The sequence below is a fragment of the Alexandromys fortis genome, unplaced genomic scaffold, assembly GCF_014885135.2.
Source record: "Alexandromys fortis isolate MF-2015 unplaced genomic scaffold, M_Fortis_MF-2015_v1.1 scaffold_44, whole genome shotgun sequence".
In the NCBI taxonomy this organism is placed as follows: Eukaryota; Metazoa; Chordata; class Mammalia; order Rodentia; family Cricetidae; genus Alexandromys; species Alexandromys fortis.
In genome coordinates this window covers 5,165,305-5,190,280 of record NW_026067921.1, presented here as the reverse complement: position 1 = coordinate 5,190,280, position 24,976 = coordinate 5,165,305, and the positions used below count along the sequence as shown (strand labels likewise).

The 24,976-nt window shown below is 47.2% G+C and overlaps 1 protein-coding gene and 1 pseudogene across 1 annotated transcript in view; one reads left to right on the top strand and one right to left on the bottom strand.

Moving 5' to 3' along the window:
* Itga9 (integrin subunit alpha 9) overlaps window positions 1-24,976 on the top strand; it is a 299,993-nt gene that overhangs the window by 216,342 nt on the left and 58,675 nt on the right. Inside the window, exons 19-22 of the mRNA XM_050141583.1 lie at window positions 11,455-11,541; window positions 13,768-13,847; window positions 19,741-19,830; window positions 22,485-22,593. Coding sequence (XP_049997540.1) covers window positions 11,455-11,541; window positions 13,768-13,847; window positions 19,741-19,830; window positions 22,485-22,593 — 366 coding nt within the window. The remainder of the gene's footprint in view (window positions 1-11,454; window positions 11,542-13,767; window positions 13,848-19,740; window positions 19,831-22,484; window positions 22,594-24,976) is intronic.
* LOC126501191 (40S ribosomal protein S6-like) lies at window positions 9,821-10,562 on the bottom strand (annotated as a pseudogene).

Genomic DNA, 24,976 nt, shown 5'->3' with positions numbered 1-24,976 from the left:
ACTGCCAGGCTTGAGGTTCAGATCTCCTGAAGGACCGTGGACATGTGTGACCATGAATGAGTTTTATAATCATCTATGAACCCCTGGATCCTCATCTAAAACAGGGTGACCATACACTGTTAGGATTGTTGAGAAGCACAGCCTAGAGTCACCATGCAGGAGAGCTCAGTGGGGGATTGTCCACGTTAGGGTGGCCTGTAGGGTATCTGTGGGAGGTTGTCTGATTGCCTTGACTGATGTGAAAGACACAGCCTGAAAGTGGGCAACACCAGTCTGGGGCCCTAGACCGTGTAAGACAGAGGAAGCTAGCGGAGCACTAAACATGCCAGCATTCTCTCTGCTCTCGACTGTCCGTGTGATGTAACTTCCTGCCTCGACTTCCCTGCAGGGATGGACAGTACCCTGGAACTGTAAGCTGAATAAGCTTTCTGCCCTAAGTTGCCTTTTGCAAGGTGTTTTATCACAGCCATGGAAATACAGCCAGAAAAAAATGCTTAGAGCAGTGTGCACCTACCGTACCGTTAGATCTCAGTGTGCGTTAGCTCTGTCCTCTGAGATTCCTAGCAGACTGAGGATCTCGCTCTGAGGCAGTATGAATGCCTTAACTATCTATCGACCTGTGTGGGTGGAAGAGCCAAAAATGTTTGAGGACAGTTTTCTAGGTCCTCTCTGGATCCTAATAGCCACAAGAAGAACCTTAAACTTTGAATCCAAGACTTTCCAGGTCTCTGCTGCCTCCCCCTGAGAAGCATTGTAAAGACAAAGGAGGCTTTAGCCTGCTGTTCAGCACCCCAGCTCTCAGTCCATACAGACTTCCATGGGACTACATCAGACATCTTCCCCCAAGCATACAAAGAAAACACTCAGAACCAATCACTGAATGAGTCTGTGTTTTAAGAGGCACTTAAGTGAATTAAAATCAATATGCAATCAAGTATGTCTGTAAAGTCATCTCAGCTGGCATCCGGAATGTTCTACTGGTGTGGGAGGTCCTTCTGTTTGTGTATTGCTTTTATGGGTTAATGAATAAAGGAACTGCCTTGGCCTGTTGATAGGGCAGAACTTAGGTAGGCGGGCGGGGGGGGGGGGGGGGGACTAAATGATGGGAGAAGGAAGGCAAAGAGAGAGACACCATGGAGTTGGCGGAGATAGACATGCTGAAACTTTGCTGGTAGGCCACGACCTCATGGTGATGCACAGATTAATAGAAATGGGTTAAATTAAGATGTAATAGTTAGCCAATAAGAAGCTAGAACTAATGGTTCAAGGAGTGTTTTAATTAATACAGTTTCTGTGTGGTTATTTTGGGTCTAAGCTAGCCAGGCAGCTGAGAAGAACAAGCGGCCCTCCTCCAACATTCTACTGGTGGATTTCTCTGTTTTAGAAGATTCTGAGCTCACCAGGCATGGTGGCACATGCCTTTAATCCCAGCACTTGGGAGGCAGAAGCAGATGGGTCTCTGTGAGTTCAAGGCCAGCCTGGTTTAGAGTTCCAAGATAACCAAGGCTGCACAGAGAAACCTTGTCACAAAAAACCAAAGATGAAAGAAAAAAGGAAGGAAGGAAGGAAGGAAGGAAGGAAGGAAGGAAGGAAAGAAGGAAGGAAGGAAGGAAGGAAGGAAGGAAGGAAGGAAGGAAGGAAGGAAGGGGGGAGGGAGGGAGGGGGGGAGGGAGGGAGGGAGGGAGGGAGGGAGGGAAAAGAAAATACTGACTTGTGTAGGACGAGGCCACAGGACCTGTCTGCACCCTGCAGTATGTTCTAGGACATGAGGTTTATAAAGCCTGGGAGCCTGTTCCTTCAGAGTCCAATGTCAAGTAGCTGTCTCCATGGAGGAGGCATAGAGAGAGGGTAGAGGCTAGGTGTTGGTGCAGTGATCCGTTCCTCACTGTCTTTGTGATAAGTACCATAACCAAAGGCCACTTAGAGGAAGAAAGGGTCCATCTGGCTTATTGGTTGCAGACCCTCATGGAGGGCCATCAGGACAGGAAGTCAAGCAGTAGCTCAAAGCAGAAACCATGGAGGATCACTGCTGGCTGGCTCCCTCCCAGGCTCTAGCCTCTTTCTACAGTTGAGAACCACCTGCCCAGAGAATAGTACTGCCCGCACCCCGGGGTGGGCTGTGTCTCTGCAGCATTAACAGGCAAGACCATCGGTCGGTCGGTATACCCACAGGCTCATCGGATCTAGGCAACTCCTCAGTGGATGATTTTAGACTCTCCTCTCGTGTGACTCCAGGTTGTGTCAAGTTGACAAATCTAGATAGGACAGTTCTCCACAATAAAAATCCTGGCCAAAACTGCCATGTGATAAAGAGTGCCTAATCGGTGCTCCTAGGAAAATGAGGAAGTAGGCCTGGGAAGGGACGGGTATGATATCACATGGCAAACTATGAGGGAAAGGTGGCTTTGCTACAATCCAAGGTGTGACTCACACCTGAGAACACAAGGGAACATGAGCAAGTGTTCTCTTGAAGGAATTCCCAAACACTTCTGTCTCCCTGTGTCCCCAGTCAAAGATGGTTCCAGAAATCCATGGTCATCATCAGACACTGGTGCTAGCATGTGATATTGTGCATTGTAAGGAGACCTGTGAGGATACTGTCAGGGATGTGGCAGCCTGGACAGCATCCTTCCCACAGCCTGTTCTTAGGCAGCTGCTGTGTGGTCAGTCCAGCCCCGGGAAGCAGGACCGAAAAAACAGCATTGAAGAAGCAAGGCACAGGAAAACACTTGGAAAGGGGGAAAAACAGGAATGAGAAAAACTGTCCAGAGTGGGACAGACACATAGAAAAGGTCGGTCATTCCACAGCATCAGAGCGGCCAGTCCGTTCCCCTTGACCCCAACAGCGGAGGCAGCTCCTGCATGCTCGAGTCTATCATCTTACAAGCCATGCAAATATGCAGCACCCTAGACCACCTCATAACCATGGGGCTCAGCCTTTTCTTCCAAAGGACCAGGAGAAGTCATTAATGTTCTGCACAGGGCTCTAGCAAGATAGAACTCGAAACCTATTCATTAAAACAGCCTAAAGTGACCCTTACTATTTGTATGGGCCAGTCAGTCCAAACAACTGGCTACTTAACCAAAAATGCTGAACTCAAATGCAGAAGAGCAAGAATAAACCTTGAAAGCAGATCCTATCTCCCAAGGCATGATAACCCCAGTCCAGAAGTTGACTATGTTTGTAGGGCTTTTTAAAGTATTGTTATGTGTAATAAATGTTTTGCCAACTTGTATCTATATGTACCACATGCATGTCTGGTACCCAAAAAGGCCAGAAAAGGGCATCAGATCCCTAGGACCTTGTGAGCCACCATGTGAGTGCTGGGAACCCAGGTCCTCTGCAAGAGCAGCCAGTGGTGCTCTTAACCACTGAGCCATCTCTTGTGCCCCATTAGTTGGGATGTCTCAGCTCAGGGCTCCTGTAGAAGTGTCTTTCGGTTGTTCTAATGATGTATCAATCACTGAAGTTCTTGGCTTCAGGCTTTTAGGCAGTGTGCCCATAATTGCACACCCTGGAATATGGCCTTTACTCCCTTCTCTGTCCTATGGGAGACTCTTAAAAAGCTTAAGCCTTGTCTGGTCTATGAGTCAGTGTTGCAACAGCTGCCAAGACAATAGCTCTGTGTCTGTTACTCCAGGTTAGCTCAGGAAGCCTCCTCCTCCCTCCCCCGTGGTGCTGTTGGAAAGTGACAGAGACTTCAGGAGGTAGGCCTTAATTGTGGGCCTGCCCTTGAAGATGATGCTGGGAACTGGACCCCTCCATCTCTCCCATCACCTTGACACTGTGAGGTCAGCACCCTTGCTCCATTCCACACTTCCACCAAGATGCCATGCCTCGTCACAGGCCACCTGATCATGAGCTGGAACCATGAACCAAAATAATTTCTATTTTTATATTGGGTTTCTTAGGTGTTTGTTACAGTGGCAAAGATGACTAGAACACAGGTTTAAATACCAAAGAGCTCACTAAGGAGAGGGCTACGTCTGTATACTTCCCATCCTGACACAAGAGATGGTTATGACAACATCTTGCAAATACACCCACGACAGAGTCCAAACCCTATGGTAGGCACAGAGCTCTGAGCACAGCCCTTGGGTCCACCAAGGAAAGCTTTGAATGAGAGGCCTCTCAGCTACACCATGCAACTTACAGGCGGTGATTCTGGTTATTGGCATTCGTGATGGCGTTGACCTTCACATTCCAGTGGTTGGCTACTTTCCACCTTGACATATCTATAGAGTCTGGTAGACTAGCAGATCCAGTCTTAGAGTCTGTAATTTAAAGAACTTATAGGTTTCTTGGTTTACTACAAAGGAAGGTAAAATTGTAGTAGCAAGGCTGAACTGTAGTATGTTTATGGGGTGAAGTAGGGAGGCCTGGTGCTCTTCCTATAGGTATCCATTCCACTTCTTATACACAGATTGCCCCAACACTCAGGGAGCATGTGCCACTCTTTATTCTTAGAACCAGTTAGCCCTCCTCCCTTCTGCCAGGCCTGACATCCTCCTTAGAGACACCAATGACTGGATTACAAAAGCATATGGGCCAATAAAGAGCACTGTGGATATTTCATTGATATTTATTATTAAACAAGAAATTGACAAGGACATATAAGAATTGAAAACATGACCCTTTCACACATGAAAGTTAGTTTGTCAAAGCTGTTTCCTGTTGTAGACACATAAAAGACACAAGAGGATGGATGGATGGATGGATGGATGGATGGATGGATGGATGGATGGATTTTCTCTAGGACAAATAGTCCTGGGACTAGAGCTCATGTCTCTGAATTATCTATAGTAATATGTTCTGAATGCACCCAGTCTCATCTAACTCCCTGCTGTTGAGGCATGGTGTACAAAAATCATGTCACCCAAGGTTTCCTGAAGACTCGCAGTCTGGGATGACCATCACTGCATGGGGGCTGAGTTATCACCATGGTTACAAGCCGGCAGAGGTGCTGATGTTTCCCTTCTGCGGGGGAATGTGCTATAACCTGCAGGTTGATGGTGGCTGCATTAGTCTTGGGTGCAGGAGTTTCACAGATGACTGTTTGCTTCTCTCAGTTTACACTCAGACACTCAGGATTCTCCCTAAAATGTCTCATGCTGAGCTGGTGTGGTGGAACATGTCTGTAGTCCCGAGATTCAAGAGGCAGAGGCAAGAGGATTTAGAGTTCAGTCTAGCTTTGGCTATATAGTAAAGCCCTATCTTGAGAAAAATAAAGATCCTACACTGGAAAGGAAGGCCTGAAGTCAACTGGAGGACCTTAACACCATCCAACTTCCAGCGAGCTTTCTAGCAACACGTACCCAGGCTGCTCACTTTGGTTCAGTGGAGCCATGCAGAGACCTCCATGTGGTCTTTTAAACAAAGCTTTCTATGGGCCACCATCACCGTCTTCCCTGTAGCATCAGAGAGATTAAGGAAGTGCTGCTGTCTGGTGACGCAGCTCTCCACCAGGGCCTGGTGAGAGCAGCATGCATGTGGTTTCTGTGTCCCGTCCTCAGCCAGGTCTAGTGCACAGCTGGCCCTCCTGGGAGATCCTGCTCCTGATTAGGAATCTGTGGAAGTGTTCATTGTTTATTACTCCTGAACGCTGCTAAACAAGAGAGCAGTGCAAGGAAGCCCAGAGGCACAACACAGCACAGAGTAGGGGAAACAACAATAATTTCAGAGCATCCGTTCTGGAAGAATCTCATAGCTTGTGCATGCCACCTTTCCCCCTCCATCCCTTCCCACACGAGGCAGCCACTAATGTACCCCCTCTCTTTATTCACCTATGAGGCACATCTCACGTAAGTGGATAGAAATATTCCTGGACTGGAACCGTGACTGGGTCCTTTCACTTAACATTTGGATTTCAAGAGACATTTGTGCTGTGATATGCACCAGCACCTTCTTGTTGTTGGAAATACCCCAGCCCATGAATACTCCACATTTTGTCTACTCGTTGATCAGCTAGAGGCTAGATCATGTCCTTATGTACTAAAATGTGTTAACACTGTTCCCTCTGCTAACAGTTGAGGTGTCTGCTCTCAACTGTTAGTCATCAAGCCCTTTGTTCTGAGCTTTGCTGGAAGAGCGATGAGTGGATCCGTGAATGGTTGATGAACGGATGCACCCGTGAGTGCAGAAACGGTATAAGACAGTGGCAGAGCACACAACATCCTATGCATGTCACATGTGACATACGACAGAGTTTATGTCAGAACCTAAGTCTCGTTTACAAGATGTTCAAATGAGAAGTCTTTCCTCACCCATGTTGTGTTCTGTACTAGATCCATGGAGCTGGGAATTGAACCAGGAGACAGGAATTTATGTGTAAAGACAATGTGCAGAGGGACAGGGCTGGGCATGGACTTTGAGCATCCATATGCCCATATTTTGCCCACTAGGACCCTTCAGCAAGTGACAGAATGCCTTTGCACTCCAGTTTCCTCCTCATAAAGAGACGATTAAGAGGTGATCAAAGTCCTTAGACAGTGGGTTTAACTCAGTGCCTGGCGTGTTAGCGAGGCACTGTTGAGCAGAGGCCATCTAGGAAAACAACCCCACATCCCTCAGCCTGGTGGGGCATCAGGGGTCATCTCAGGCAGGTGTCATGACTTCATCTGGCAGGTGGTGAAATGCAGGTGTGTAGAAAGCGTGGTTTATTTGCATGATGACACACATAGCTGTTGCATATCTGAGTCAACAGTTGAAGCCTAGATGTGAAAGGCAAAGCACACTCCCTTTCTCAGCTGCAGGCCCACGTGTGTTTCACCACTGGGAATTTCATGAGCCCTGTCTAGAAGAATGGCCCTCTGGAGCAGGACCATTCTGTGATGAGACCAACTGACTCGTTGTTGAAGAGAACCAATGAAGTTACTCTAGGAGTAATCCCTCTTTCTATCGAACCAAGTCATTGGGAGCTTTGCTCTCCTCTGGTTCCTCTAACTAGGGAGTTTCCGCTAAACGCTTCCAAACAGAACCCCTAATCAAAGGACCCTAATAAAAGGGTCTTGGAGGAACATCAAACTGACAGCCGGACATGGAGACCCAAGGGCCCTCTTCAGTTTGGCAAACACAGGTAGGAACTAGAAAATGAAAGTCAAAACTCCAAGTTCACCCTGACTCTGAGAGCAAGCTCACCATAGGCGTTCTGTTCTCCAAAGCTGCTATGTTGGTGGCCAAATAAGTCCCTTCACTGAGCCTGAAATCAAACCCTCCTGCAAATGAGAGGAAAGAGGCCAAAAGGCCAGACAGGCTCACTGGCTCCATTGTCTGATCCTCCAAACACCCCCACGTTGTTAGAGTCTGGAACCTGACGCTGCTGGCCCTGTGCCCAGAAGTTGGGCAGCCAGGTATACCTGGAAAAGAGGGCTTCTTCGAGGCCAGCATCCCTCATGCCAGCCAGGCAAGCGAATGAGTTGCTGTTTGCAGACCCCTCACTTGAGGCTTCCATGAGTCAAGCCCACTCACTCAATAACTGCAAAGTCAAGAGTATTCAGTGCCAGACACCAAGAAGCATGTGCGTACAGACCAAGGACACTTTCCGTCACTGCAGTTTAAAAAAAATAATTGATGATTTCCTATCTTGAGCATAATGTATGTGTTGCTATGAAATTTCAATTGGATTACCTGTGATTGTTAGAGAGGAACCCTGTCAGCTGCCCTTGCTAGCCAGGGAAATAAAATGGGACTGGGAAAAGGGCCAGTTAGTGAATTGGCCTTAAAGTCCAGTCCAAGATTTCATAGTCAAAATATTTTCAAAATATTTTGTTAGGACTTTGCTTGCAAAATAAATAGAAACTTGTGAAAATAGGTTGGCTTTATGCTACGCTTGAAATCACTTGGTACTTTGTAATTATGACTCTCAAAGATGTCGTAGACATAAGGTAATAGCTCGCTGGTGCTGATTAGCCTCTTGAAAACACACTGCCAGGGCTGGAGAGATGGCTCAGTGGTTATGAGTGCTTGTTGCTCTTGCAGAGGACCTGAGTTCGATTCCCAGCACCCACATAATGGTGCCTTAAGACTGCCTATAATTGTAGCTACAAGAGATCTGCTGCCCTTCTCTTGCCTCCATGGGAACTGTACACATGTGGCGCAAACATAGACACATAAACAAATTTTAATAAATGTTAAGAGCATCCTTGGCATCCCAGAAGCCTCCTGTGCCACTTCTTGACTTCTGAGCCCATTATTTGTCATTTCTGTACCTGTATATTTAAGTTCATAAAGTACTTTAACGGCAGGATGGATCTACAAATTGATGTACTGTGGCAAATGCTTATATTTTTAAATATTTATTTTATATTAGTGTGAGTGTGCCTGAGTGCAGGTATGTGCACTACATTCATGCAGGAACCCTAGAAGGTCAGAAAATGTGTCAGATCTGGAGTTACGATTGATCGAGAATTGCCATGTGGATGCTGGGACTCAAACCCCAGTTTTCCACAAGAGGAGTCAGAGCTCCTAACCACTAAGACATATCTCCTGCCCAGATCTTCTTTGTTGTTATTGTCCTTTTTAAAGATAGGGTTTCTCTGTGTAACAGCCTTGGCTGTCCTTTAACTCTCTCTGTAGACCTAGCTAGCTTCAAACTCAGAGATCCACCCACCTCTGCCTCCCAAGTGCTGGGATTAAAGGCATGTGCCACCACCGCCCAATGCAAATGTTCATATTTTTACTAGAAAAATGTATAGAAGTTGTTGTCTTAGTTAGGGTTTCTATTGCTGGGGAGAGACACTATGACCACAACTCTTATAAAGGGAAACATTTACTAGGGCTGGCTTGCAGTTTCAGAGGCTTAGTCTATTACCATCAGGAAACATGGCAGCACCGAGGCAGGGATGGTGCTGGAGAAGGAACGAGAGTTCTACATCTTGATCCCTGGGCAAGAGGAAGTGAACTGTCTACCACACTGAGTGTAGGTAGAGAAAAGACCACCGCAAAGCCCACCTGCACAGGAACACATTTCCTCCAACAAGGCTACAACTACTTCAATGAAGCCATCATTCCTGATCATGCCTCTCCCTTTGGGAGGCATTTTCTTTCAAACCACTGTAAATAAAATAAACAGTGCTAAAAACAGACCCCGAAGATTGGGTGGAAGAGCTGGATGTGGTGGCACATGCTGATAATCCCAGGATTAGGAACATGAGCCCAACTACATAGTGAGTTCAAAGCCAGCTGGGCTGTATGAGACCCTGACTCGGTAAAAAAGGAAAGGAATTTGACTGAAAGGAGCATGGTGGTTTCACAGTGCCCAAGTCTGCGGCTGGTTCCTAGCCACTCTCTTCAGCCATGCTCATTATCTGGATGGTATAGACCATGAAAGGAGTGAGGAGATTGCTTCCAGAGTTGCCAAGTCTTATCCAGAGTCTTTCTGGCTTGGGCCCTATCTTCTGAATGACCTTGGGGACGTCCCACGATGTCACTGAATGTCAGTCTCCAGACCTGAGATACAAGGTTGGCACTCAACAAGTGTTGGCTCTCTACTACTTCTGTCTCCAGTGCCATAGATGCCCTAATTTGGTCTCAGGAGCACAGAGAAGCCTGTGGGTCATGAGAGCCTTCGGGATTTCCTCTGACCTTGGTTAGAAACCTAGTGTTGAAGTGAGGCAAGAGCGGCTCCCTGTAGCTTCTGTCTGCATTCTCTCAAGCCAGTGTTTGCAGAGTGCAGCCAAAGCTGAAAACACGGTAAACACCACCCACCCTGGCATCTACTCTCCATCCTGGGAAAGCTGGTGCCTTGAGCTATGGAAAGAAATCGTAGTTCCCTTGGTGTGTTTTGTTTGTTTGTTTTGCTGCTGTCTTTCCAAGGTATGGTTATTTGTTATCCTTAAATACTTCTTTTTGACTGGACTAAGACTTGGAAGTAGAAGTCCTGAGCAAGGACAGCCTACATCTCTTGGCAATCCATTCTTGGCACTTTTCTTTGGCTTCCTGCACTGTCTTGGCCAACGGTTTAGCATATTCTGCAGCCTCCTCCTTGTTTTTCTTAGTGTGTTGTTTCTTCAGAGCGATACATCGGCATTTGTGTCACAGGACATATGAAGTAACAAGACACTGAATCTTGGGTACTTTCGTCCTGGGCTCCTTTCCTTCTTTGTTTAAGGGTTCTTTAATAACATTTTGACAGACATCATCTTTAGAGAGATTAAAAAGCTTTCTGATAGCTCTTTTAGGTCCTAACTGATGCGGCACAGTAGTATCTGTCAGTCCAGGGATATCCTTCTCTCCTTGTACAATAGCCAAGTTGAGAGCACTCAGACCGGCATCCACAGTCTGTCCACAAACAGACCTGCACTTCCTCTCTCCAGTTCTCCTTGCTCTATAACAAGAATGCCCCATACTCAACAGCAGGCACACTCTGCCGTGGGTCAAAACGCCTTGCTTCCTGGGGGAACCTTATCTGTCATTCCCACCCCTGATTTGGACCACATGACCCTTCTCTTCACCGAGAGCATCAGCCATGCTGTTTCTCACAGAACATACAAAGCTTTCATTCGGCATCCACTTCAATGAGTTTCTGACAGCCAGTGGCAGGGAAGGAGGTAGCCAGCTCCATCCTGACACAGATGATGGCCTAGGAGGTGACAATAAAAGATGGTGTTGTTGGTTTTTGGTACAAACCTTAGGAAGCTTTCAGCCCACCTGTGGTCCAGTCCAGCTTACCAAGGAAACCTCGGTTTAGACTCTTTTTTCTCCTGTTGATAACAAAACACCTGACAAAAGCAGCTTAAGAAAGGGGGGTTTATTCTGGCTCACAGTTTGAGGGTACACAATCCATCATGGCAGCAGGAGCATAAGACATCTGGTCACGCTGTATCTGCAGTCAGGAAGCAGAGAGAGGTAGACGCTGGTGCTCAACTCACTTTTTTCTTTAAAAAGAAATCTCACTGTAGTTATTTATTTATTGTGTCTATATGTGTATGTGTGTGAACTTATATAAACAACAGATATATCTGGGGAGAGCAGAGCACAGTGTGGAAGAATTGGTTCTTTCCTTCTACTATGTGGGCCCCAGGGATTAAACTCAGGTCATCCGGCTTAGCAGCTAACACCTTTACCCACTGAGGAATCTTACTGGCCCTTCTTCATGCAGTCTGTATCCCAACCCATGGGATGGTGCTGTCCATAGTCAGGGTGCATCTTCCCTTCTTAGTTAAATCTTTCTAGAAACATCCTCACAGTCGTGCTGAGAGGGGTCTTCTGTGTGATTCCAAATCTGGTGGACATTGGCCTAAATTTCTGTGTAGTTCTGCCCTCTCAGGGGATGCTAGGGAAGTGGGCAGACATCCAGAAATGAATGGGAGGCTTGGTCTGGGCTCAGAGCTCCCGAGTGCACCACAACCGGGGACAGCAAAATGGCTCTCAAGGACCTGATGGCATCACTGGGGCCCTCCTATGCCTCTGTCTTCCATGTAGTCTTGTCATCTGCTGCCATTTTTCTGTTTCAGGAGGAGATGGGCATTTCCTGTGAGCTGCTGGAATCGGACTTCCTCAAGTGCAGTGTGGGATTTCCTTTCATGAGGTCAAAGTCGAAGGTGAGGCCCTGGCAGAGATGGGTGCTTCCTAGACCACTGTCCCCCAGCTCTTCCCATCAGTCACTTGATGCTATGCATGCACGCACATCCTGCCTCCTGTGGTGGCTGGGTGACTACAAAAGCCCTGGTGTGTGTCTGTCACTGGTGCTCTGTTCCAAGGGATCTATGGTTACATCTCCTGTCTCTCTGAGCCTCATCATTTCCAATCAGGGATGACACCACAGACTCCTTTGTGCTTTGTTAATGGTTAATGTTCCTTTCTAATTTTTTTTTCTTTTCTGGGACATTCTGTACTATTCTGAGTCTGTAACAGGACACGGGAGAATATGTGGCATGAAGTAGTGACCCACAGCCCTGACTCTGTCATTCCCTTGGGTCCTCAAGATTTTCTGGAGATCCCCCAAATTTTCCCAACAGAAAAACCTGTATTCTGGTTCATATTTTGAAAAGTTATAGGCATTGCGGCCAAGTTGGTATTTAGAAAGAGACAGGTTTCTTAAGCTCATAGCATACTATGCTACTACATAGCATAGTAGATATTTATGGAACATTCTAGTGTGTGCCATGGTTAGGAAAAATGACCAGACTGGTTTATGGAAACAAAACTAGAATCTAAAGAGGCCTGATCAGAAATGTTTCCTCTGTTAGGATCTTAAAGAAAACTCTCCGGTTTAACTTTTCTCCCATGAAGAAGTAGAAGCTCCGTTCCCTCCCCCACCTAGTCATAGAGCCAGACCGTTGTCTCCCGGGCACCTGGTCATTGTTTGAGAATGAAATAAGGTTGACTCATGGCTTGGCAAACTGCCCAAACACATCAACTGCATTTGATGTACCATGTCCTATAGTCTATGAGCCCAGATGGGGCATAGGGAGGAAGACCAGGCATGGTAGGTAGCTCTGTCCATGGTAAAGGATGTAGTTTGAATGCATACATGTGCACCCACGTGCACACGCACACACACACATCACTTCATTTAATTTTTTTGAGTAACAGAAAATAGACTTCATAAAAAAACACACTTTTTCTTAAACATGCTACTCTGCTATAAAAATCCGACTCATATCACAAAATCAAACCTGTAGTTGTCTCTCCTAGTGGAATTGAATTTCATCAACATGTATTAACTCTGGATATGTCATAATGTCATTAGAGATAAAGACTAACAGAGCAGTGATCTCCTATTTCTGCTGCAGACATCATATAAACTAATAACCATATTCTGCTTCATTTTTTTTGAAAATCTCACATACGGATGTTAAGACCCTTAGCAAGACTAAACCCAAGGGTGATGATGGAGAGGGGGGTTAGAAACCCAGCAAGTTACACAAGGACTGAGCATCCCCTATCTGTGGCCCCCTCACACTCACCTGTTCTCAAATCCTGGGGTCATCAGGGGCCAGGACACCTGCTCAAGTCTCGTGACTACTCTTCGGGCTCACTGTGATTGGCCGTGTGTCTGGTCACTCGCTTCCAGCCTGACCAGTTTCGTGCCTTCATCTCTGACCGTGTGTCCTTCCCTCATTTCAGTATTTAGTATGGTTGACTTAACTCAGATGTCCTGCCAGTTCTAACTCTACAGGGACAAGGCCCTTAACTGCCCCCTCTTTTGTCTCCACCTCCGCTGTCTCCATACCTCATCCTCCTCAGAAACGGAGTCCCACTGCCACAGAGATTTCTGCCTAGAAAGGAGATGTTTGTGTCCATCGTAGATAACAGTCCAATTTAATGCTTCATTCCCATGGCTCTCAAGTAGCATTCAGTTGAACAGAATTTAATATCTCAAAAAGCATGCAATTGCCTAGAACTTACTTTAATGGAAACCAAACAATTGAGATATGTTAAACAATTCACAATCTGTCAGCCTTGGCTGGAATTAAAGACTATCTTAGAAACGTCACAGCTGACGAGATACGCAAACTTGGCAAAGCCTGGGAAGGGAATAGAAGTAAAATCAGAAACTCCTGGTCTTGCAGTTCCAGGGTGCCACTTCCTCTAGGACTTCCTGTCTGAAAGGGGTGGCATGCCTCTCACTAGAGTGGGGGAAAGGGCATGGTTCTGCTGTGGGAGCCTCCTTGGGCCTGAAAACTCAGATACACATTAAAAAAATAACATTTGCTATGCAGACGAGCTTCCAGAGGACATAAACTGCAGACTGTTCTAGAAAACATAGTTCAAAATGTGGATGGCTCGTGGTCGCCAAAAGTGATTTCTTTCTTTTCTCCTAGTATGAGTTCAGCGTCATCTTTGATACAAGCCACCTGTCTGGGGAAGAGGCCTTCCTCAGCTTCATCGTGACTGCTCAGAGGTAAAAAGGACTTAAACAGACTATTTTCAAAGATAAAAACATCATGAGATTGGGAAGGGACATGCCTTGGGCATCCCTAGGATGCAGAGGATGTGAAGATGGTTACTCGGTGATAAATCCCCCTTAGCCCTGGGTGGGATCTGACGTCTGCAGGGCGGTCATCAGGTTCTGCTTGCTGAGTGAATTTGTCTCTTCTCTCACTGCTGTGACCAAATGCCCGAGGAGAGGAGGCTCAGGGGAGGCAAGGCTTGTGGTGGCTCACGAATAAAGGGATACAGTTCATCAGGCTGGGAACTCATGGAAGGGGTTGCCCTGAGAGACGGTTTGCTCACCTCCCAGTGACCCAATAATGACAGAGCTGGGATGGAAGGCAGGTGTCTGCATGCTACTTTTTTCTTGCAACTTCTTGTATCTGAGCTTCTGGGGCAAGACCTAACTTCCACTGAGTGGGGGTTAATCCTCCCTCTGTTAGTCTTCCCTGAGAGTGCTCTCACAGACTTGCCCGGAGCTGTTTCTGCTGGGTGCTTGCCAATCTACTCAAGCTTAGGTCAAATCCAGTTAGGACTAACGTCACCCCTACTCACCACATCTGACCAAACCTGGGAGGCCCAAGGATTGGCTAGTCATGGGGAAGTCTGCAACTGAGGAGAGACAGGCTGCTGAGGTGACTTTCTAGTTCAAGATCGTATAACTAATGTGGCCAGTTCCTGCTTGGCCATGTTTTCCATATCGGACAGATGTTCTCTGAGGATTGTCAGGTCAGACCCTCTGTGTCTCAGGGATACACACTGAATCGTTTGACAAAGCGGGGAAAACCACCTGCAGCCTGAGAGCCTGGTGAAGCCAGCTGGCAGAGGCCCCCAAGTAGTGTACCTAGAGAACAAGACTGTCTTTGGAAGCCAGGCAGACAGACAGAGAGGCCTGTAGGGAATGGTGACGTCTCCTCCTAGGAATATGTGTAGCTGTGAGTGCCTGAGCTAGCCTTCCCGGTTTATGAGCCGCCTCTTTGAGCCACAGCCTATGCATGCCTTGAAGCAACATCTCAGTATTAAATGGCTAGCAGGTTCAAAGAAGGAAACACCATTGGGTCAGTAAGCTGGGACAGACCAACACTGATGAGGTGCAGGCAGGGTGTGCACACCCAAAACAGCGTGTTGACTTACAGTTCTAGTTATTTGGCTAGAGAAATGGCTCAGAAGTAAAGAGGGTATGCTACTCTTGCTGAGGACCTGAGTTCAGTTCCCAGCACCCAGCCTAGTCAGCTACAGCTGTCTGTAGCTCAGGCTCCAGTGGACCTGACATCCTCTTCTGGCTTCCCCAGACATTGCCCTTATATTCATATTGCTGCATGCATGCATGTGTGTGCACGTGCACACACACACACTTTAAAATAATTTTAAAACTCTAAGTTTCTAGTTGAAAATATGTCACAAGAACCTCAGTGTACCTTTTACCCAGATTCACCGAATGTTGACATTCTGATTCATGGATTTAGCCTTTCTTTCTATGTAGATTGTTTTTTTTTTTTTTAACCATCTGAAAACCAGTTATAGAAACCATGCCCCTTGACCTGTAATTCCCCAAGAACAAACTCAGGAGCTTCAACATTGGTACATCTAACCCACAGCCCATGGTCCAGTTATACCAATTGTCTCAAAGCTGTCTTTCCAGCCATTTCCCACTGATTCGCAAGACTTTGTTATTTTCTGTTTGCTTTATTTTCAAATTCACATGAAACATCATTGTGATCTAGTAAGAACACATGCATACAGGGCAGATCGCATTTCTGCAGCTAGAACTCAAGAGAGAACCTAAGGTGATGGTAGCAGGGGCACTTCCTTCCTGAAACACAAAGTATGTCAGTGGAAGTCCACAGTGCACCCAGCTGTTGTGCCCATGTGAACCACAGACATGGGAGTGAATGGTATTCATGGGTGTCCCTGAAAGAGGGTGGGGAACACTCATGGCAATGAGAGATGGAGCTGAAAGAGAAAGGTTTTGAGTGACTGAGGGCAGGAGCAGGCTCAGAAAATCTGAGCTACGTTCCGACAACAGCTTTTGGAGAGATTAGTAGTCTCAAGTTTGATTTCTGTTGCCGTGATAAAGTACCCAAACAGAAAGCACTTATGAGAGAAAAGAACATATTTGCTTGACAATCCAGGCTACAGTTCATCGCAGCAGGGACGTCACTTTAGCAGGAGCTGGCAGCAGTGTGTCGCACCCATCCGTAGTCAGCAACAGAGAGGAACTGAATGCAGACACGTTCACTCGCTGGCTTGTCCTCAGTGGGATTTCTCCACTTGTATACAGTTCTAAATCTCCTGCCTAAGGAATGTTGACGCTCACAGTAGACTGAGTCTTCACACACTAATTTAAGGCAACTCTTCCTAGACACATCCACAAGCCAACACAACATAGATGATCCCTTGTTGGAGGGAAGAAGTGTCGCTTCTTCATCCTGGCCACCCAGCCACGAAATAATCACACGAAACCATATTATTTAAATCATTGCTTGGCCCATTAGCTCTTGCTTCTTATTGCCTAACTCTTACATCTTAATTTAACCCATTTCTATTAATCTGAGGTCGTGGCCTACCAGCAAAATTTCAGCACGTTTATCTCAGGAAGTGGCTCCATTGCATCCCTCTGACTCCGCCCTTCCTCCCAGCAGTCAGCCTAGCTTTCCCTGCCTACCTAAGTTCTGCCTTGCTATAGGTCCAAAGCTGTCTCTTTATTCATTAGTGGTAATCACAGCACACAGAAGGGACTCCCACATCAATTCCTTACTGAGACTCTTTCGTTTTTGTTTTTTGTTTTTTTGTTTTTTCTTTTTCGAGACAGGGTTTCTCTGTGGCTTTGGAGCCTGTCCTGGAACTAGCTCTTTCTAAGTTGCCTCATGTCTAAAACTAAAAGCTAACAGTCATGCTGACACAATGTAACAGCTCCACACATCCCATGGAATTGCTGCCCTGAATACAAGGAGGCAGACGCCCACGGAAACCTGAAACCTATTTCTTATATCCACAGAAAATGCACTGTTGGGCAGGCCCACCATTGTGTTCTGTCAGTCCTTCAACACCTAGCACAGCCAGTGGTCATGAAAAGGAACAGGACACGGAAAGGATTTCCTTGTCAAAAAGAAAACGATTCAACCTGCCTCTAGCCTCACTCCCCTCTGGGAGGGAGGCCTGAGAGGGCAGGGGTCAGAAGCACAATGGGGAAAGCTTCCCTTCCTCTCTTAGAATGACATGTCCATTAGCGAGTGGTGTGGCTGGGCTTGCAGGCACAGTGGAAACACCTGGGGAGCTCTCAAATCTGCTGATGCCTGATGCAACCCCACCCACGCCTGGGATTTGGATCTAATTAGTCTGGGGTAGAAACTGGGCATCAGAGTTTGGAGAAAAACTTGATTCTAATTAATGTTAAAGGTCCAGAGCCACTTACTTGTATAGTCCTGAACCCTGCTGAGCACGTCTCTGCTCCGTAGACACCTGTTAGGTGCCTGCTACTTACCAGTTACAGGGATAAATGTAAGTGACATTTTTAAATGCCCGCTACCTACTAAAGTTTAAAAAAAAAACCTCATATACATTAGTGTTCCTTGGGTCATAAATGTTAAAGAGATCACAAAGCCATTTAAACATACTGGACTGGTCCACATATTGTTTCTCTTGGAGATTTTGTAGAAATCTGGTCTACCCACCCCAAAGAGTTCTCCTAACAAATACTTGGCTCCCTGCTACGACAGACAGATCCCTAAAGCCCCTTATCTCAGATGAGACAGTTAAAATATCTGTCATTTCTCTCGTCTGTCACCACCCTTTGAAGGTCTCTTGCCTACTTAAAGCTTTCAGAGGGCATCAAACCGAGACTAAACAGCGTCTTGTGACCCCGCATCTCCCCCATCATCAGCCTGGCGTGGCAGCCCACTTGGAAAAATCCCAGCACATGGAGATTGAGGAATGGCAAAAGTTGTTTGATGTTTGGCCCCTTTATCTCAGCTTTTCAACTTGGCTCATTCTGGAGCCGTTACTTGATGACAGATCAAACCATTATTGGGTGCGAGCTGCCAGCAGCCCCAGGTGGCTGGGCAGATGACAGGCTAAGGGATGACTCTTCTATCAGGAGCCAATTCCTCTGGCCTGGAAGGACGCTGAGAGTAGGGAGGGTCTGGGCTTAGCAGTGTACCAACCGCATTGACAAGGACGTCACCTCTGGACTGGCCCCGGCAGTGATTCCAATGCTTAGATTACTCCCTGGAAAAGGCAAGGCAAGGAATCTAGGGCACCTGCTCCTGCTGTCACGTGCTGTGGACACCCTGTGAGGGACTGAGGTCATCCCATGTCCGGAAGGCAGGAGGATCCTGGGGCAGTGGCCCTGTGTGGTCAGAGTCATGGAGCACCATTGTCTTAGAACAATGGGAGAGAAGAGAAGGGATTGGAGAGCTATTTTAGTGCTGTTGCCATTCAACACCTGCTGGTTGGAAGAGGAAGGTAGGGTGGGGGCTGATGGGAAGGGCAGCGGAGCAGGTGAGGGGAGCAGATGTTTGGGAGGTAGGTCTAGGGAAGTGGGTGAGATAAATCCTGCCCCAAACCTTACAGGGTCTGGGGCTCCCAGGTTCCATCCCTAAGGGCAAGCTTCACTTTCGCTTGGGAACCTTTGTCCCTTCCATGTGACAGAACCAACCTTAAGTGCCCCATTGGTTCTGTGATTATACCCAAGAGCATGTGTCTTCCCAGGCAGCCACTCGCTATGGCATTCACGCCCCAATCCTGACTGAGATAGCGAATCGAAGTGATTGGAGCCCTGGCTTGGAGTTCCATTGAGCTGGCTAGAAGCTCAGTGCCCTCTGGCTCTTGCGGCAGGGCTGTAAGATATCTGAGCTTCTCCTGTCGATCCAGAATGGTGATCCCTCTGCCCCTGGGTTCATGGTTGAGATGTTCACAAACCTCCTTCCTGTCAACCATGTCCTAACTTTGATAGCCACAGTTTATGCTGGTTAGTGCGGCCAACTTGCCACCGTCACTAGGTAAGAAGTCTCAGTTGAGGGATTTTCTTGGCTGGATTAGCCTACGGACATGTCTTTGATTTTTGATTGACGTGGGAAGATCTAGGCCATTGTGAGCACACCGTTCCCTAGGACAGCATCCTGAACTGTGATGGATGGGCAAAAACTACGTGATAACACGCAGATAACATGAGTGCGTTCATCTCTCTGCTACCTTTTTAAGTCCCTACCTTAATTTTCCTCTCCCAAAAGTGTGCCCCAGAAAAATTCTTTCCTCTGCTATTGAAGCTTCTTTTATTTGGGGTGTTTTATCCCAGCAGCAGGAATGTAACTAGAGCACTGTTTATGGAGCAAACATTTTAGGAGGTCCCACACGACAGAGGCTCCACCATAGATCCTTACAGCGCACTCATGAGGATGAGTTAAACCTTGGCTTCTGCTGCCCTGCTGGGGATTTCTTCTGTGGGAGCCTGCTCACCTGTGTGACAGAGAATTTGTGTCCTCTCTCTGTTCCACCATAGTCATCCTAAGGGTCTCTGTGCCCTCCGTTGGGGCATCCAAGATACATGTTCTGTCCTGCTTCCCAAAGTCTCCCCAGCTACCCTGAGTCCCATCTGCCTCCAGCATACAGTTCCTAGGTAGCAAGCCTCCAGTGGCTTCTCTTTCCTGGTCTCTTTCTCTGTTACCTATGGGTGCTTCCTGGGGGTCACCTCCCATATCTACTACTTGCCCCATACCTTTGTATGCGCCTCTGTACAGGGGTTCTCTACCGCAAACAGAATGGGACGGATACGGTGAGTCTAAAGAATGTAAGGATTGATGTGCAGCGGGGGCAGGCAAGCCAAGTGCACTGACGGCTGTCCCTTCGTCCTTCTCGTCCCACAGTGGGAACATGGAGCGCTCTGAAGCCCTGCATGACAACACGCTCACACTGGCAGTTCCTCTGGTGCATGAAGTGGACACGTCCATCACTGGGTAAGTATCAGAGCACGGGGTGTCCTGCAACGGAAGGTGATGCTGCTCCCAGTATGCATGTGTCATAGCCAAGAGCAAGGGGCCCTGCCACCTCCCTGCCTGCCAGCCTTGAAAAGCAGGAAGAAAATTTACCTGCCCATCTGAGTTTTATTTGGTCAGTCCCAGCTACCCAGACACATAGCTGATAACACAGGAAGCAAGATGAGGAGTTTAGACCCCACAATTTCTCTAAACATTCTGTGTTATTATATACACCCATTCCTAGCACCCATATCTGCCACACACAGTCGCTCCAGAATGCTATACGGTGGCAGGCACTGTGGTTATGGGATTAAAGTGTCGGCCTAAAGCTGCAAGGCCAGAGGCTGCAGCCAGGTCTTCCTCAAACCCTAGTCACAGCCCTTCTGACCAGCTCCGTAGTCAGTTCCGGCTTCTCGTGTTTCTGTTACCGCCTTGACCACAGTGGGAAATAGCTCTGCCTCACGTCTGTGATGGTTGGGAATGGACAGGGAGCGATCACAACAGCAATACCAACCCGTCCAGGTGAAGTCCGCAGCCAGGCAGGGCTGTGGTTTTGTTGGAAAACAAGGCTGTTGGCCGTGGTCTGCGGGGACACCAAGTGACCTGGGTCAGCTTTCAGCCAGAGCTCAAGCTTAGAAAGATGAGAATTCCGTTCCTGTCTCGGGCAAACAGATTACATACTTCTCTGATAGCAGAGGGCAGGGATGGGGAGGGCCACACAATCAGTTTAGATCAGAGGGGAACTCAAGGAATTCTTAACCCAAATGCAGGCTCAACGTTCTCAAAGTTCAGGATCTTATGTTTCTCTTTTCAGTGCTCCTGGCTCTAAGCCTTGGCCCAGAAGGGAGATGCTGCTTCCCTAGAGGGCGGGGCCGCCCCTGCAGTGGACGGGACCGTCCCTGGGGTGGGCGGGGCCTCCCTGGGGTGGGCGGGGCCGTCCTTGCAGTATCTGGGCTCTGCCAGGAGCCAGCAGAGTGAGAAGTCCCACAGTTCTTGGCATGGTTCTTAGACATAAAGTCCTGGTGAAGTGTATTTGCAAAATGGCATATGCTGCCTGTGTTCACAGCTCTGTTTTTTACCATGTGGTTTATTTATCTAGCCTGTCTAAAAGATAGTACAAAATGCCCAGAACCAGGCCTTGTCCTTGGGGATGAAGTAAAAATACCTCCCCCACACACTCCATCATGCCATCAAGGCCTTAGGAGACCTGGCTGTGAGGTATTAACAGTCCCCTCATGAAACCATCAGTTAAACAGAGGAGTCAACTCTGGTCTCTCCAGGGATGGGAAGTGGAGTGAGTTTAAATGAAGCAGCTCTTGCCATTTGGCAGGGGTTGGAACTTACAGCGTCATCAACATAAAGCATTTACGATGAGAAGAGACGGTGGCTATCCTCTTGGATTCTGTCCCGCAAGGTTGAGAGCCTGTGAACACCTGGAATCCACCATAAGGGGCATCTGTCTGATCTCTGTTGAGTGTGACTGCCAGGTTTATTCACCTGGGCAGTGTGAAAAGTACTGTCACCAAGTGAAGTCACCTCTTAGAAGACCATGATCTAAAACTGTATGAGATCATGCCACCGGTGAATGGAAATACCTATTCCATTTTAATGTTTTAGTCCATTTATTATTTGTGTGTGTGTGTGTGTGTGTGTGTGTGTATGCAGGCACGTGTGAGCACACACAGGATCCATGGTACTTGTGGAAGTTGGAGGACAACTTGGGGAGCTCTGGACTCTCCTTCTACAACGTGGGTTCCGGGGACTGAACTCAGGTCATCGAGCTTTGTGGCTGCACCTTTACTCTCTCAGCCATCTTGCAAGCCCCTAAGATACGCAACTCCTAATAGCATGGAAGTCTGACAGATATAAATGGTGCTTAAAAATGAATTTGTTTAAAAAATGAATTTGTTACAGTTTTGGTTGCCAAATACATAATTTACTTACATTTATTTCTTAAAAGCTTGTTGTCAGTATATTTCACAGAAATTCCTTCCAAATGACAAACAAAATGTGTGAGTTTATAATCAAAGTTCTTGTGGTTTTCTTGTTTTGTTTCTGTAACTTGATTTTTAAAACCCTGTTTTAGAAATATAATTAGGAGGATGCCTGGGGAAATGGCTCAGTCAGTGAAGTGCTTGTATAAAAAAAAAAAAAAGCATGAGATTCCGAGTTCAGATCCTCAGAACCCATGTAAGAAGCCAGGGGTAGCCATGAGCATCTGTAAGCCCAGAACAGGCAGACCCCTGAGGCTTTTGTTCAGTGTGAGTCTCTATCTCAGAAAACAAGATGGAGAGAGAAGGAGGACACCTGATGTTGACCTCTGACCTCTATACCTATATATGTTCACATACAAAAACAAACAGATACATATATACAAAGAAATATAATCTCAGTATATAATGGTTTTGTACCTATTAGTATGATCTAAGGCTAGAAGACATGGCAGAAATGTCCATGAGGAAGCCAGGGGCCAGCTGTGTCAACTGATGGGAGAGAGAAATAAGCACCCACCAGGGAGAAAAATCGGGGGGAGACATAAGAGAAAGAGAGGTGATGTTTGAGTTCTCAGCCCAGCGGTGACCTAGGGGCCTGACCTCAGGAAGAATGACAGAGTTCATGCTTTCCTCTTTCAGAGTTGTGTCCCCAACCTCCTTTGTGTATGGCGAGTCTGTGGATGCTTCCACCTTTGTTCAGCTGGATGACCAGGAGTGTCATTTCCAACCGCTCAACATCACTCTTCAGGTAAATGATGGGAGAGACAACCTTTTATCTTATTTTCTTTCCAGGGGGAACTATTCCAGTCTTTTTCTGGTATGGGGTGTTTGCGGGGGACAGAGATATTGAAAGAGAGAGAGAGAGAGAGAGCTACAGATCTGCAGACCTCCGTGCTTTTCTGCATTTAGAGCAGTTACACCTAAGAACAGTGGTTCTCAACCTTCCTATTGCCGTGGTCCTTTACAGTTCTTCATGTTGTGCTGATCTCCAACCGTAAAATTATCTTGTTGCTACTTCATAACTGTAATGTTATGTTTTGCTACTGTTATGAATCGTAATATAAATATCTGATATGCAGGATCTCCGATATGAGACCCCAATGGCGGTAAACAACCCACAGGTTGAGTACGACTGCCAGAGAATAGTTTGGCAAGACTTATATTTGCCATCATCCCCATCTTAAGGGACTTAGGGGAGTATCCAGGGACTCGGTTCATCCCTTTCCTCCAGGGTTTCCATGGTGACCCCGTTGAAGTCTTCTCCTGTGTTTGCATGCTGTACAAGAGTAAGCACTGGGCCAGCTTTGGTCTGTGAGGCCTAGTTTGTTGGTCTTTGCTTTGAAATATGGATTCTGAGGGTAGCTTTTCAATATGAGAGTGTGTGGGTGTGACGCCAAAGGGACCTCCACATTGGCTAGTCTGTGTCCTTTAAGGGGCAAGTAGGGGAAAATTGGGCCCCTGTGAGAAACGGTGTGCAGTGTGGCCCCAGCACTAGGTGACACAAGCCTGGGCAAGGACTGGTCAGGCATTAACTGAAAAATACAAGAAGAAATGACCCAGCTTATTCAGTGAAGACCGCATCTCACAATCCTGGGATCTGCCTTCTGATGCATTCCTCTGCCTGCCCATCCTCCTGCATGCGATATTCACAATCGGGCTCACAGACAATCTTCCTTCACCCAGAGTGTCCTCTGGGCCAGGAGAACCCGGAAACCAGGATGGATAACACATGTCTCCAGCATAGAGAGGATGCTTCCTTGACTAGCTAAGCCTGGCTGTCATATCCTGCCCTTGATTTACAGAGGAGATGGGGAAGAGAGTTCAGGGTTCACTGCGGAGACTCTAGGGTGACAGCTGTGGCTGTTCCTCCGGGTTTCCAAAGCCCCTCTTGGAGGCCATTACTGTTTCCCCTTGCATCTCTCAGCTGGATAGGAAACAAACACCAGGTAGATTTATTTTATTTTTGTGATTTACAGCCTTTCTTCTTTTGAAATACAGGATGCAGACAAGAAAATTATTTAGAAAGTTTCAAATGACCCAGACAGTGTCATAAAATAAAATCCTGAGGACTGAAAAAGGCAAGAGGAATGCTGGCTACACAAAATACCAGATTGATAGCAGATACTGACTACTAGTGCCTGTTTAGAGGATAGAAGAAAAGGATTGATGGATGGGTGGGTGGATGGATGGATGGATCGATGGACAGGTGAGTGGATAGATGGACGAGTGGATGGGTAGATGGATGGATAAGTGGGTGGATGAATGGATGGATGAGTGGATGGATGGGTGGATGGATGGATGGATGGATGGATGGATGGATGGATGGATATGGATGGGGATGGATAGGTGGGTGGGTGGATGGATGGATGGATGGATGGATGGATGGATGGATGGATAGACAGATATGTGAGTGGATGGATGGATGGATAGATGGGTGGATGGATGGGTGGATGGACAGACAGGGATGGGTGGATGGATGGGTGGATGGATGGATGGATGGATGGATGAATGGATGGATAGACTGATGGGCAGAAAGACAGACAGATGGATGGAAGAATAGACAGTTGGGTGGATGGATGGGTGGGTAGATGGGAGGATAGATGGATGAATTCTGAGGGCATGCAGTTCATTCTTCTAGTTGGTTCTCTGAAGGTGTTTTGAAAGAGAACTTAAAGTTTGGGTCTAGGAACTTAGCTTATTTCACAAGTGACCTAAAGCAACAAACCCAGCTGAAGACTGTGGCCCTGGGAATGAGTGGTTGGCATGGTTGTTAGATAAAACACTGGTGAACTGTAAGCTGGGGCCTGAGGGAGCTTCAGCTGCCGATTCAAGCAGGAAGCAGTGGGCTGTGGTCAATGAGCAGAGACTGGAAAGGAACCTTCCCACATTAATAAAGCCTTCCTGGACCCTTGTTTACTGTCTGATTTCTCTGCTGCAACGCTTGTGATCACAGTTGTCTGCTGGAGGGTCACTCAGATCGGTAGTGATAATGACCAGGAGCTGGGGTGGTATGGAGAAATCCCTGGAGTGTTTCCTTATTCCAGCAATGTCACTCCTGAAAAGCAGAAACAAGACTGCCCCAAGGAGAGGCCTTTCTGTGTTGTTTATTCTTGTCTCTGTCATTCGACAAG